The 14,864-nt window shown below is 38.6% G+C and overlaps 1 protein-coding gene across 2 annotated transcripts; it reads left to right on the forward strand.

Moving 5' to 3' along the window:
• Window positions 1–1,415: 1,415 nt before the first annotated feature.
• Window positions 1,416–12,192, forward strand: CWC15 (CWC15 spliceosome associated protein homolog). 2 transcript variants are annotated; one of them, XM_059069027.2, is made up of 7 exons: window positions 1,416–1,554; window positions 2,738–2,871; window positions 3,457–3,569; window positions 4,145–4,233; window positions 5,411–5,524; window positions 8,940–9,058; window positions 11,785–12,192. In XM_059069027.2, the coding sequence occupies exons 2-7, from the start codon at window positions 2,741–2,743 to the stop codon at window positions 11,912–11,914; spliced, it is 696 nt and encodes a 231-aa protein (XP_058925010.1). In that variant the 5' UTR covers window positions 1,416–1,554; window positions 2,738–2,740; the 3' UTR covers window positions 11,915–12,192. The 2 variants fall into 2 exon arrangements, with proteins under 2 accessions (XP_058925010.1, XP_058925009.1); XM_059069026.2 differs by having other exon boundaries at window positions 1,435–1,554; window positions 2,733–2,871.
• The last annotated feature ends 2,672 nt before the right edge of the window (window positions 12,193–14,864 follow it).

A 14,864-nucleotide genomic window follows, 5' to 3' on the forward strand; every position in this document is an offset into this window, starting at 1 on the left:
GAAAGTAGAATTGGCAAGACTTGCAAATAAACTGGACGGGGAAAATGAAGGAAAAGGAACTTAAGTAGGAGCCCTGGGATTTTGGTTTGAGTAACTAGTATGATGGTAGTGTCCTTTACTGAGATGTGTAAGACTAGGGGAATAATAGCTTCACTAAGAAAAATCAAGATTTGCATCTTGAACTTTATGGGGGAAGGGACTTTTTCTATTATTTTGTTTCATGTAAAGTTCAAAGAAAGAGTTCTAGGGGAAAAAAGCTTTTCTATGTTCAATTTTATGAGCTCTTTACATTTGAAACCAAGTTGGAGGAGTTGAATTTTCATTTGTTCAACAAATATTTATTGAGCATCTACTGTGGCCAAGGACTATGTGATTAGGTACCAAGATGAACTAAGCAAACAAGATCCCTGCTCCCAGAGTGGTTTTTTTTTTTTTTTTTTTTTTTTTTTTTTTTTGTGGTACGCGGGCCTCTCACTGTTGTGGTCTCTCCCGTTGCGGAGCACAGGCTCCGGACGCGCAGGCTCAGCGGCCATGGCTCACGAGCCCAGCCGCTCCGCGGCACGTGGGATCTTCCCGGACCCGGGCACGAACCCGTGTCTCCTGCATCGGCAGGCGGATTCTCAACCACTGCGCCACCAGGGAAGCCCCCAGAGTGGTTTTATAAGGGGAAAGAGTAAGGACGATTGGTGATTTTTTATTTTCCTGTTCGCTGCCTTATTAAAACTTCACCTAACGCCTGAGTAGCCATCTTACATTAATAACTGCATCTAGTGCTCCTGGCAGTTGGGCCCACCGTTCGAAAAGTTCAATGTCGGTTAATACATAAGGAAGCTCTAATAGTGACACCTCCCCTCCCACTAGAACTCAGGCTTTTTAAAAAATAAAAATTTTAACAAACAATTCGAATACAACCTTTGCTTTGAAGACTAATATTTTGCAGGAATGGTACCTTTATAAAGATCGTGATTGCCCCCGTACATATTTGTTCTTTCTTCATATCCAATTAAATGAAAATACTATTCTCTCCGTAGCCCAACTCTCTAGGGTTGTTGGGTCTAGCTCAGGAGAAAAGAGCAGGGGCCGTTGGATTTAAACAGTTTGGTGTAATCCTTTTCTACGCTCTCTCTCGCTAGCCGGGAACGTGGTGTCTGCTACCCGGGGTTTTCCGTCCACGCAGTACCAGAATGAAGGAATCTGGGAGGGGGTCGGGAAAGGAAAAGACGGAAGAGACATTAAGTAATTGGTTCTTGAAGGTATGCAATGATGCTTAGGGTCTACTCTTAAGCACTGATTTCAAATGCCCGCCCCCTGGGCCGTTTCAACCCCGCCCCTTGCTGTCGTCACGCCGACTTCCACCTTGGGCTCCGCTGATTGGTCCTCGCCTCTCTGCCTCTGAAGGGCGGCTAAAGAGCTTGGGGTTTGCTTCCGGGTCTTAGGCTTTAGCGCTGGGCGCAGAGGTTTCTGGGAGCCAAGAGTTATAATGGCGACTGTGTGATCTCCTGAGGCAACTGCATCGGAGCTCGGCCAAAGTGAGCGGCAGCTGGAAAGCAGACTGTGAGTGGGGCGGTAAAGGGCGGTTGGGGACGGAGGCGGAGAAGCGAGCTCGGGCAGAGGAGGCCCTGGAGCGGCGGGCGGGTGGTGGGAGCTCAGCGCTTTTCAGGAGCGTCGCCAGTCCCGGGCTGGCAGCGGAGAGCGCAGCATGAAGATGACTCTGCAGACACCGTTAAGCAGGGTCCGGGCGCCCCCACCCCTCGCCGAGTGGGGCAGGGGTGAAGAGTCAGCGGGTTCCCGGTGACAGCCTGAAGGTGAACCCCCCAGAGGCGCTGGTAATGATAACCCGGGGGGATGTGGGGGCGGCGGCGCCCCCAGGGGCCGGCAACCCTGTTTCTCCCTCTCTGGGTACATCCCCCTCCCTTTTTTTTTGAAAATCGAGAGAAGTGTACCATTTCCCCCAGTTTCCCCCGACACTTGCTTTTCCGACGCTTGAGAATGTTTTAGTAGCCACATCTGCTATGCAGTATCCTTTAGTTGCTCAAAACCAAAAGTAGTATAACCTTTGGGGGTGGGTTCCTGTGTTTTGAGCATTTCTTAAATTGTAATTTGCTGAAGATCTGATTTGTATTACGTTGGCTGCTGTAGAAGAAAATTGGATCAACAAAAGGTTGTTGGGGAACTTGCTTCTGTAACTGTCATCAAAGTCTAGCTTTTTTTCCAGGACACTCAGTAGCTTTGTCAGTGATTTTTTTTATATATCTTTTTTGTTTTTGTAGTTACTATCCTGTTTTCTGCTGTGTGAGATTTAGATAAAATGGGAACCTTAAGGAGTCTGGTGGAGTAAGATTGAGCTGAGATTTTTTTAAAACTCGGACATGCCAGTACTGTATTTTACGAGGGTGTTGACATTTCAAGTCTCATCATTTCTTAATGATAACTATTAGGAATATCCCCATTCCACAGATGACAGAAACTTAAACTTGGTGGTTTGCAGAGGTCACAGAGCCAGAAGGAGAACAGGAACACAAACTCATATCTTCATGACAGACTAAATATCTGCCATGTTCCTTGTACATCCTGAGCCTCATTATTTGTTTTGTTCAGAGCTTTTGAGATTATTTAAAATAAGTTTTGGGGGATAAGTTAGGGAAATTGTTTCACAGGGAGGGATATTGATTAATACTTTATAAAATGATAGTTCATCATATTGGAAATAACTTGACACTTTTTCTTCAAAGCATAGAAGATGACAACAGCAGCTAGGCCAACTTTTGAACCTGCAAGAGGGGGAAGAGGAAAAGGAGAAGGTGATTTGAGCCAACTCTCAAAGCAGTATTCAAGCAGAGACCTACCCTCTCATACAAAAATAAAATATAGGTAATGAAGCCCTTTATGTTTTTCTTGTTTCACAAAGCAAGACCAAATCTGTTGAATGATCTGGTCATGAGATAGTACCATGGTTATTATTACTTATCTATTTTCATAGGAGTAGAATGCAAAAGTGTTTCTGACACTAAAATTATGCTCTATGATTGTAAAATGCTACTAGATATTCCTTAAGCAGAAATTCCAATTAACGAGGCATTTCCATATGTAGATGGAGCAATAACTAATACATTACTTCAGAGGCACCAGGCTCTGTCAGTACTAATCAGTGTGAGATTAAAACTGTTACTCTAATGAGCTCTGAATTAACATACTAACAAAAAGTAAAGACATTTTGATCAGCCTGCAGCCTTATTATAAGAAAGTATGTGATTTAGTTTGAGTTTCTTGAAATATTTGATACATCACAGGATGCCTATCAGTAACCTTCAGATTAGGGTGATCTTGTCCATTTCCCCCAGTGGGACTTTATGCTTCAGGGACTCTGGGACAAAGTTGCTTTTTGTGAATTGTCTTCCATTACTACAGCCATGTGTTTTTTAGAAGTATTTCTGCCCTGTTTTGTTTTTACTTTAGACAGACCACTCAGGATGCCCCTGAAGAAGTTCGGAACCGTGACTTCAGGAGAGAGTTGGAAGAGAGAGAGAGAGCTGCTGCAAGAGAAAAAAACAGAGACCGGCCAACCCGAGGTGCCAACACTACCCCAGATGTTTCTCATAACATTATGTTGACAGTAGTTTTTCTTTCATGTGCTAATTGGAATGGATTACTATTTTTGTTTGTTTGCTTTTAAATATGGGTGTGAGCTGTAACAGTTTCTTGAAAGATTTGATTGGATTAGAGAAGATAATGAAGTTGATTCCAATTCCATCTTTTTATGTTTCTGTGTTAGAAAGAACTAGGTGATCTGGGGATATTTAGCAACTGTTGTTTCAGTTCAGATCAAGGAGTTTTTAACTGTTTACACAGCCAGACTTTTTGAGGCCCCATGGTTTCTGTCTATGAAATTCTTCCATTTTTATTTCTAGCATATGTAAACTATTTCCTAAATTTCCTGAGAGAGGCTACAGTTCCCATATTAAAATCAATACTTTCATTAATTCATTCAATAAATATCTGCCAAGGGCTTATTTGCCAGCCACTGTGGTTATAATCCCTACTCTCATGCTTAAGACCTAAGCTCTTCTTGCCCACAGGTCCCTAAAATGTTATAAGAAATGCCGGATTTGATTCAGTAAGCTAAATAATGTTTGTTTTCCCCCAGAACATACAACCTCCTCTTCAGTGTCAAAGAAGCCTCGGTTGGACCAGATTCCTGCTGCCAACCTCGATGCAGACGACCCTCTAACAGATGTATGTTTTACTTTCTCCTCTCATCTCCATGTAGTAATTTACTTACCATTTTTCTGAAATACCTTTTTATCTATTCTTTTGGCTTTAAGAAGCGATTTGTATTTATTTTTACTTACTATTATTCAATTATAGCTCTGACTTCAATGCTGAACTCTAGTTTATTTTAAAACAAAAGGCATTATCTTGTGGTTAATCAAACTTCAAGTTTGATCTCTGGAGAGCCAAAGAAGGAAGAGATCTATTAAAAGATATGCTTCCCTATAAAATAATTCCCTGTATTAAACCTTGGAAATTGGACTAGTTATTCCCCTTCAGAGGGCACTCTTCAGACTGGGCTCTTTATTGATTGCATCCCCTGCAGTGAATGTAGGCGCCTTTCCATACTTGCTACCAGTGATGTCCCTTCCAAATGTTCAATGCACTTAATGGCTCCCTCTGTGCTTAGGGAGGAATGTGATCTAAGTGGAAGGTTTTTAAGGATTGTCACTTTAATTAACATTAAAATTTAGTGGGACTGCACAGTCTGTAATTAATTTGCAGTTTTCTACATACAGAGGAAAAAGCTGAGTGACTTTTCAAGGGTAGCATCTAATAAGCATATATATTAGTAATTCTAGAGTTGACAGACTAAATTAAAAATTAACTCAGTAATTCAATATAAGGAACTCAATTTTAAGTGAGATATGATTATTCATTTGAAACTTTTTTTCTGAGAATTTAACACCCTTTTCTGTACCTTTGACTATCTTTAATTCCTAGTTGTTTTGAGCTATATAAAATTATTTTGACTCCCAGGATCAAAGTATGTAGTGTGTATCATACTTTGTTACTTTATAACACTTAGTATAAAGTGTTCTTTTTCTGGTTTTAGAAGTATTTTCATATGTAAATTCCCATTTGACTATGTAAATTTGAAAGGTCCTTCATTATACTCTTTGCTGTTATAATGTCTAAAATACATCAGAGGTTGACATTTTAGTAAGTAATTGTAAGCTTTTTTGTTGGGTTTTATTTTATTTTTTGGTTGTTGCTAATTTTAACCGTATTTAGGTACATTTATCTTTCCCTCTAGGAAAATTAATCCTGCTCCAAAGATTTGATGAGTGCCACTTTTATGGAAAAAAATGAATAATCTATTTTGTTTCCCATCTCCTGGGCCATCACCATTCTTTTTTAGGAGGAAGATGAAGATGAAGATTTTGAAGAGGAGAGTGATGATGATGATACTGCAGCTCTTCTTGCGGAGCTGGAAAAAATTAAAAAAGAAAGAGCTGAAGAGCAGGCCAGGAAGGTAAAACCAGCATGTTAAATATTTACATCTTCTCACATAAACTAAAGTAGAAGTGTTTTTTAAATCAAGTAGTATCAACTTATATTAGAAATCATCCTTACCATGTCTCAATATTATAGGACCTATAGGTCTGTAAATCTGGTGATTCCTATGACATCCTAAGTCTCCTGGTTATGTTAGAAATTCTTTCCAAATAGTTCAGAGATACTCATCAAAATGCTCTTCATTAAGTTATTTGTTCAATAGACATATAGTCAGTGTCTGTTAAGTGTCAGAAGAATCAAAGATGATTAAGATGTAGTCATAGCCTACAAAGAACCCACAGCTATAATGAGGCCATCTTTATCTCTCTCCTTGTCTTTTGACCCAGCCTTCTTTCCAGGCACTTGCTGAGGCCGTCTGTCAATAAATTTTATATAACCTAGCTTCTCTGAGTCCCCACAGTCTCTATATTTACACAATGGAAGGAAAGAATGTCTAACTCAAAGACGAATTAAGTAGGATCCATAGTACGTACCTTTAAACTTTGAGTGAATTACCCATAGTAGTAACAATAAGAGACAAAACTTGGGAGGCAAGAGCAAGTCAGAGCACTAGAGATTTGTAGACCAGTGCTAAAGGAGTTTGGACTCTCTTCCAAAGGACCTGTGGAACTAGTCGATTTCAGCTGGAGATGGTAAGGTTGGGTATGCATTTTAGAAAGATTACTCTGGCTGAGATGTGGAGGGTAGAGGAAGGAACTGAGTAGGGGGCTGTTCCAATAATCCTCACATGCAGTTATGAGAATCTTGCATGATAGGAGTTGGATTCGAGAGAAGTAAACAGATGCTGATAGAGCTATCAAGGAGATAAAATTGACCAGAGAAAGTGACTGATTAGCTGTGGCAGTTTCTGGGTCGATGTTGGTCCTATACACTAATCAGGGAATGCCAAGGGATGAGCATGTTTCAATGGAGAGAAAATGAGTTCTGTTTGGCACATACTGAACTTGATATATTGTGAGACACTCAAGTAGATATATTTGCTGCCACTTCCTTTTTTTTTTTTCTCCCCTGGCCACACTGCACAGCATGCGGGATCTTAGTTCCCCGACCAGGGATTGAACCCATGTCCCCTGTAGTGGCAGTGCAGATTTGTAACCATTGGACCGCCAGGGAAGTCCCTGCCTCCACTTTCAACCAGAAAAGAGCAGCTTTTTTAATGGGCTTCTGTGTAAGATTTCATTTGAACCAAGAATTGCTCTATTTAAAAAAAGGAAAGAGACTTGGGGAAAAGACTGATGTAGGTTAATGCTTAGAACCTAGGGAGGTAGTGTTCAAATGGATCAGAAGGGTCAGGGAAGAATTCAGAAAAGAGGAGGATTTGGGGATAGGCTTTGAAGACTGCTAGAATTCAGATTTGAAGAAGAAAAATATTTAAAAATACAATTCTTGTCAAAATTTGGCTTAGGATAGCATAACTCCTGTAGAATTATAAGACCAATCCTACATTGGCACACCACAAGAGGGCAGTTGTTCTGTTCCAAATTCTTTTGGCCTCCTTAATAGCTGTGGATGTGCAAAGAGACATTTAACTGCATTTGGTTGACCCTTAAGGAGCATAAACATTTTAGACAGAAGATCTTGGCAATTTTGCAAGGTTCATCTGATTTCTTTGTACAAAATGTGTTGGTGTTTTTCTGGAGTTGAATGACAGTTTTATTCCATTTGTCCCCCATTTCCCTGTCTGGCTTTCTAGTGGCTGGTTTTTGAGGTATTCCAAAATGTTTTCAAACCAGTCAGCCTGTGTCAAGGGCTGGGAAACTTTCTGTAAAGAGCCAGATTGTTAATATCTTAGGCTTGCAGGCCATACAGCCTCCGCCACAACTATTCAACTCAGCTAATTGTAATACAAGCAGCCATAGGCAGTGCATAAATAAATGGATGTGACTGTGTTCCAGTAAAATTTTATTTACAAAACAAGATGATTCAGATTTGACCAAACCACAGGCTGTCCATCCTTTATACCTATAGTCATGAAATAGTGTACCTGGTACTTGAGTATGGAAAGAGATGGCACCTTTTTTCCCCAGTGCTATGTATGGCAATCAACCGGTAACTCTGTAGGAAATAATATTCCGAACATAAAATGATCAGGACCTTATCACATCACATACGTTGTTATATTATAAATTTGGATACATTGTATGCTTGAGCTCCTGTTTGTCTAGCATCTCAGAGATATGTCTTTTTACTTAGCTAGCATCAATATAATTCGTTAAAAATAAGTATATAATTTTTAGAAAGTTATCTGTTCTCAATCTGTGGTGGATGCACCTGACTTTTACTTGCTTAAAGTCTGAAAATGACCTAAAGGAATTTTCCTGTTAATTTCCCTGAAAATTGCATCTTCTCACCTCCCAATTATTTGGCCTCGTAAAAATGAAATCAGTTGTTCTCATTTGATTATTAAAATGAAGTATCTTTAACCTGTATAGAAAATCAGTTATTTTTCCAAGTGGTCTAACACAGGTTCATTATAAATAGACTTCCAGAAAGTCTTTTTTCCCTTGGTATATTAAGTCATCAATTTTGTCATCCCCAAAACACAGCAAAGTGGGATCTATCTTTGGTTTAAGATAGCATGGAATCAGGTAGATCTAGAAGTTATGGCTAAGGATTTTAGACATTTTATATTTCTAATTCTAAGGAGACTGAGGGTGATATGAGTTTAAAGAGGTTAATGCTAAAATAAAAGTGAGGAAAGACAAGCATGTAACTGATGACAGATGAGAGAGATAGAAATAGAAAGTCATTAACAATCATAAGAATAAAATGGGTAAACCTCAGGTAAATTAGTAGAAATGCATGTTTACTGAATATAATTTTTTACATGATGGTTTATCTTATTTTAGGACATAATTCTTGGTTAATAATAACTTGTCACCAGTCCTAGAGATGCAAGTTTACATTGTTAGTAATTCAAAATAAAATTATTTTTAATCAGAGTTATATATAACCCTTCCTTAAAAATTGAGATAATTACTTTGCTAAATGTGTCTTTTTGATGTTTAATATGTTCTTAAATTATTAGAATGTTTATAGATGTACTCTCTTAAACAGTTATGTAATTTTGTATATACTTCAAGAAAGAAAATAGATTTAAATATGCAACTCAAGAATGTCAAAGTCAGAAAGAGACTAATGAATGTATGATGGCAAGCATGAAATATTTATAATGAAAATGCCCAATTATTTTATTTTGTTAAGTGAGACTTTTCTGGTGTGTCTTAAAAACAAAGAAAAAGCAATACTACCTTGATGCTGATGCCATCTCCCTCTTAAAATCCTAACAGTCTTTTAAAATATGAGTTATATTATAGGATTGATGCCAGAAGTAATATAAGTAAATATGAATCTTCCCCTCTTGTTGGCAGGAACAAGAACAAAAGGCTGAAGAAGAAAGGATTCGTATGGAAAACATTCTGAGTGGAAACCCTCTCCTTAATCTCACTGGCCCATCCCAGCCTCAGGCCAACTTCAAAGTTAAAAGAAGGTACTGTACAATAATGGGTTGGAGAGATATGTATATATATATACACACACACAGATTATGAGTTTTATAGCAAACTATATTATGTAAAGCTTCTAATGCCCACTTTCCACTGATATTTTTCTCCATCACATTTTGGAATAATGGAAGCAGAATGAAAGAAAATAAACTTATTTTCAGTATATATTTACAGTAACCAGCTGTGTACCAGAGATTGTTCTAAGTACTAGAGACAGAGCAGTGCACCGAGCCCTTGATCCTACAAAGCTTACATTGTAGTTATGTGTGTCAAGGGTCCCCAAAACCATCCTTCACATTCAGAGACTGGAAGGTCTCAGGGGGCTCAGCATGTAGCTGTTCTCATGACTAACTTAGTGAAGATACATAGCCAGATCATAAAGGGAAAAGGCACTGAAGGAAGTGTGTGTGCTTCCTTATGCTGTGTCCCTCCTATGAGGGGTCACACAGAGCGCATTCTTTTCCCTAGTAATGAAAATGCAGCAACATTTGTGCAGTGTTGCTGCCCAGGAATACCCATTAGAGACTCCCAGGGTTTTTATTGGCTGCTCATGTAGGCAACCTCTGCCTAGTACATACCAAAATTGAGACTCCCGGAAAGAAAGCAGGTGTTCATAAACCACATTATTTGTACAGACAGTCTAGACACAGTGACAGTGAGAAGATTCCTGCAATCCAAGTTTCCAAATGCCAGCCAGGGGCTTAACATTTAAACCGTATCTATAATTTCTCACCACTTCCACTGCTGCCATCTCCATCCGGAGTGATGCAGTCCCCCTAACTGGTCTGCTTGCATGCTCAACACCCTCTCCATTCCTACCCCAGATTTTTTCCTTAACATAGCAGCATCATGGTCCTTTTAAAATAAAATATCTCAATCCTGTTCTAAACCATCCAGTGGCTTCCTGACTCATTCATAGTAAAAAACAAAAACAAGTCTTTACAATGGCAATTGCATAGGCAAGGGAGGATTTGCAAGAAAGGTGACATTTTATTAGAGACTAGACTCCAAGGTATTTGACCCGAGCTATTGAAATGATAGAGAGGGGGAAGAATGTGAACTGAGATGGAGAGATGGAAGGACAGGTTTAAGACATGGTAACTTTGGGATGATATATATGTCTATGTGGAAATGTTGAGTAGGTAGCTTGATACACAGTTCTGGAGTTAGCCCAGGCTAGAGTTCATGAATTTGGGAGCTGTCAACTTACAGAAGTTTCCTGAATCCATGAAGACTAGATGAGGTTACTTAGTGAATGAGTATAGCCAGAGAGGAGGTCAGAGGATTGAGCTTGGGGTAATATTTCGAGGTCAGGTAGATGATTAGCTGTCCATACCTGGAATAGTACCTGGTACATACTAGGTGCTCAGTAAATATTGATTATATGAATTATGAATGAAAAAAACTAGGCTGAGAAGGAGCAACCAGTGGGGAAGAAATGAACCGAAAGAGGCTGGTAGGTGTCTTGGAGCCACACAGACGGTTTCAAGAGGAGGGGAGTGATTATCTAGGTCAGATATTGCTGACAGGCCAAGTGAAGTGGGTACTGCAAAGTGGCGGTTGGAGTCAGGGCCCTGGGAGAGCAGTGCTGGTGTTGAGAGGGTGGGGTCAAAGCCTGTGTGTGGGGGGGGGTAAGTTGAGGAGAGAGTGGGTAGAAAAAAACCTACATTGATTTATATTTGTATTAGGCTATATAGTTCTGCCTTGTTTAGATGCAGATAAAATCGTTTGGAGACTGAAACATGTTGTCTTAATGTGCAGATCACATTTGACCTAGCTCTGCTCAGCTTTTCACATTTCTCTGCACTGTGCACCAGTGATGACTTAAAACACTGTTTTCAAAGATGCCCACGTTCTTTACTTATTTTCGACGTGCAGTTTCTTCTGGCGTGCATACGTCCACAGGCAAACACACACATTATATAGGCTTTCATTTTATATATGTTTGTGAGAGTTTATGTATTACATATATGGGTTTGTGTTTTCTATGCTAGATGATATTTTGAAATCATAATCTTTATTTTCTATAAAACATGTATTTTGTAGCCCATCTGTGGGTGGTGGTTTTTTTTTTTTTTTTTTTTTTTTTTTTTTTTTTTTTTTACGCTTACACATTATGAAATCCAACCAGGAGAAACGAACTAGAGATTCCTGCCCTAAGCTCTTCAGCTGCTCTTTCTTTGTAGTTAATGTAGATGTGAGCCAAAATGTGAGCCTTAACTGTTTTACCCCAGTAGTTTCTTCTTTTGTCCTAAATTGTAAATACTACAGTGAATGATGACTAAATGTTAACTGATAAAAAAGTATGTATAAAATCCTTAAAACCACATAATCTAACTATAGTAAATCGTCCAGCTATCATCTAGAGCTGTCCATACTAATCAGGGTAGAACCAGGTACTGCCTCTTTGTTTTAGACCTGAAAACATTAAATATTTATGTAATTTCTGCTTTTTAACCCAAGTTTCTTATACTGGAGAAATAATAAGAATGTTGTGTATGTTCTAAATAAGGATTACCCTTCCTGTTATAAAAAAGCAAGCTAACAGCCTATTAAGAATTTCTTTATTCTTTTGGGTGTAATTGCTACATTGAATGATGTACAGGTTGAGCATCTTTTTGTGTGATGAATAAGCTTTACAATTCACACGGTGTTCTTGTCTGTTGATACAAGCATTGTAAGATTGTTCTATTTTCTTTTTTTCTTTCAGGTGGGATGATGATGTTGTTTTCAAGAACTGTGCAAAAGGTGTAGATGATCAGAAGAAAGACAAAAGATTTGTAAATGATACGCTGCGATCTGAATTTCACAAAAAGTTCATGGAGAAATATATTAAATAGTACAGTTTTATGTGCTTAATTAAAGGCTGTAAAATGTAAACGATATGACTTTATTTTGGTGTTTTTGTTTTTCTCTTCCCCCCACCCATCTAAATTGTGTATAGCCTTCCCTAATTTTAAGTTCCAAAATATCTTTTCCTTTATTGATTCCTAACTTGATAAGGACTGGGAATTGGTTTAACCAATTGCCATCTCAGTATTTCCAGTCATATGTTTTTCTTTTGAATATGGGAAAAGGAATCTGCTTGTAATAAATATTTTTAATAATCTGTGTCAAATCTGTGTCCCCACCTTTTTTGTTGAAATGTGTGCAGCTTATAAAACATTGCATATTTTCTTTCGTGTGTTGTATTTCTTTGTGTTAACATTTTTTCCTCATATCTCTAACATTGACTTAAAGTCAGTTAATTCATATCTCCTCTGTATCTTTTAAAAGTGTGATGAAAAATTAAAGAGATTGCATTTTGGACCACCATGTTGGTATGGAAGTGTCATCAAACAGGAAGCACCCTGAGTGTGTGTCTGAGGGAACATGGAGTACCTCTCACTTCTGCAGGCGCCCCTTTCCTCTCAGTCCAAAACAAGAGCTCCTTAAGCATGCCTAGGAACCATGTGACGTTCACCTGTGTTTTAGTTACTCAACTGCCATGTTTCTCTTGAATGAGATAGGTAGAGTTTGCACACTGACACTCATTAGGTGCAAAACCTTGGAGAGTTTAACATCAATACATGAAATAAAACCTTTGGAAATAGAATTGTTTGTTATCTTGGAGGATATGGATACAGGAAGTGGGAGGGTCTCTGCACAGCTGGAAAATGAAGTTTCCCTAAACCTGGGCTGGAATTTTAAGGATGTCACATTGACAGAAAATGTGAGACCAGAAATTGAGCCTTCTACAGATAGAGACCCATTTATAGCATTCCTCAGCTGTGAATGATACTGAGTTTGGTAAGGTTAAAGAAAAACTTTTAAAGCAAAATTAATGTGTTAGTTATCACTGGCTATTTATTTAAACCCCTTTCTCTAGGATCCCCAGTGGACGCTTGGACACAGGTTGTATGTAACCTGAGTCAGGAGTAGAGCTGGAATCGTAGCCCAGGCCTTGACCACGTTCATACCCCCTTTTTTTTTTTTCCAACTGAGCAATTTACATGTAAATTTGAATACCTTGACTAGTATTTTTTAAAGCCTTTAATAGTACTGAAGCATTTTTATCTCCAACTTTACAATTTATAAAGTGCCTTTACATTTGTTTTCAATTTTCTTCATAGCAACACACATAGGAGGAAATACTGGGTTATTCAAAGCTAAGGAAATAAAATTCAGGCCGAGTGATTGGATCAAAGTTAACACTTGATGGGAAACGTATGAGTGCCTTAAAACTACATGAAGATGTGCTTATAGAAGTGAGAAGCATTATTTAGATTTCCAAAACTAGTTCTTGGGATTATGGGTAAAGTCTTGAGGAAAAGAAGTAGCAGCATATGAACTTTGTAGCACCTGAAAGGCTTATAATTCATACCCGGGGGTACAATTTAGGTGCACCCTTAACCCAAGATCCACTTCAGATAACCTGTTTGAGCCTGACAGGTTTAGGAAGGATCAAAGTAAAGCTAATTTCAATGATTTCTTTATCCATTTTCCTAATATTTTCCAACGTGAAGCATTATGTAACTGGTCATAGATCAAGGACACATAAATGCTACAGTTTCAGCTCTCAGATCTATAAAGCCAGTAACAACCTTCCTAGCGAAAATGCCTAACATCCTCCTTGCAAAACATCTTGCCTAGGTGTGACTGAGGAAACTGTCTAATCCCTTCAAGAGCCCATGCTGAGTGCCAAGAGCCAGGGCTTTGAAGCCAGATGGACCTGGATGTGAAGACCAGCTCAGTCACCTCGGGTTTCACTAAAGCTAACTAGCTAACTAACATTGCACCAAACGTGCTTGTACTGCATCTGTTTTATCAACACCGCTCCCTGTAAGGCAGGCATTAGTATTTTCCCTGTTTTATAAACAAGAGAATTGAAGTTTGTAAGAGAAATTTTAAAACAAGCAAAGTCATAAATCTTTAAGAGAATAGGGCTGAGGTTCAAACCTTGAAATTTCTATTTGCAGCCCATCCTCGTAACTGCTATGCTTGACTTCCTCTTCATGTGAAAGAGCCCTTCTGACATTTCTCACCTATGAAACAATAGTAACAAGAGTGATGAGTAAGGGGGTTTGATGGGAATTAATTTAAGGTGTGAGTACTTGGCAGGCATATAGGAGGGATTTCATCCACGTTCTCTTTCTACCTGCCTCTACTAGCATATAGCAGGGGCTGCTGAAAAGTTTGAAAGCCTGTTGTTTTGTTCTGTTGTAAAGGTCTGGTTCTGAATTAAGAGTTTCCCTAGCCCCTCAGAGCTTGAGTTGGGCAATAGGTATGACCTTGAAAGGGATTGCTTTTGCTTGGTTGCTAGGATTAGAAACCCACTAATAGAAACTCAAGTGAAATAGAGGTTTATCTTTTTCTTTTATAATTGAAATATATTTGATTTACAATGTTGTGTTAGTTTCAAGTTACAGCAAAGTGAGTCAGATATATATATTCTGTTTTAGATTCTTTTCATTATGAGTTATTACAAGATATTGAGTATAGTTCCCTGGGCTATACAATAGGTCCTTGTTGGTTATCTATTTTACACACACATATATATATGTGTGTATATGTTAATCCCAAACTCCTAATTTATCCCTCCCCCACCCCCTTTCCCCTTTAGTAACCAAAACAAACCAAGTTTGTTTTCTATGTCTGTGAGTCTATTTGTTTTGTAAATAAATTCATTTGTATCATATTTTAGATTCCACATATAAGTGATATCATATACTTGTCTTTCTCTGTATGACTTACTTCACTTAGTATGATAATCTCTAGGTCCATCCATGTTCCTGCAAATGGCATTATTTC

This window comes from Kogia breviceps, chromosome 7 (assembly GCF_026419965.1).
Source record: "Kogia breviceps isolate mKogBre1 chromosome 7, mKogBre1 haplotype 1, whole genome shotgun sequence".
NCBI classification, from domain to species: domain Eukaryota; kingdom Metazoa; phylum Chordata; class Mammalia; order Artiodactyla; family Physeteridae; genus Kogia; species Kogia breviceps.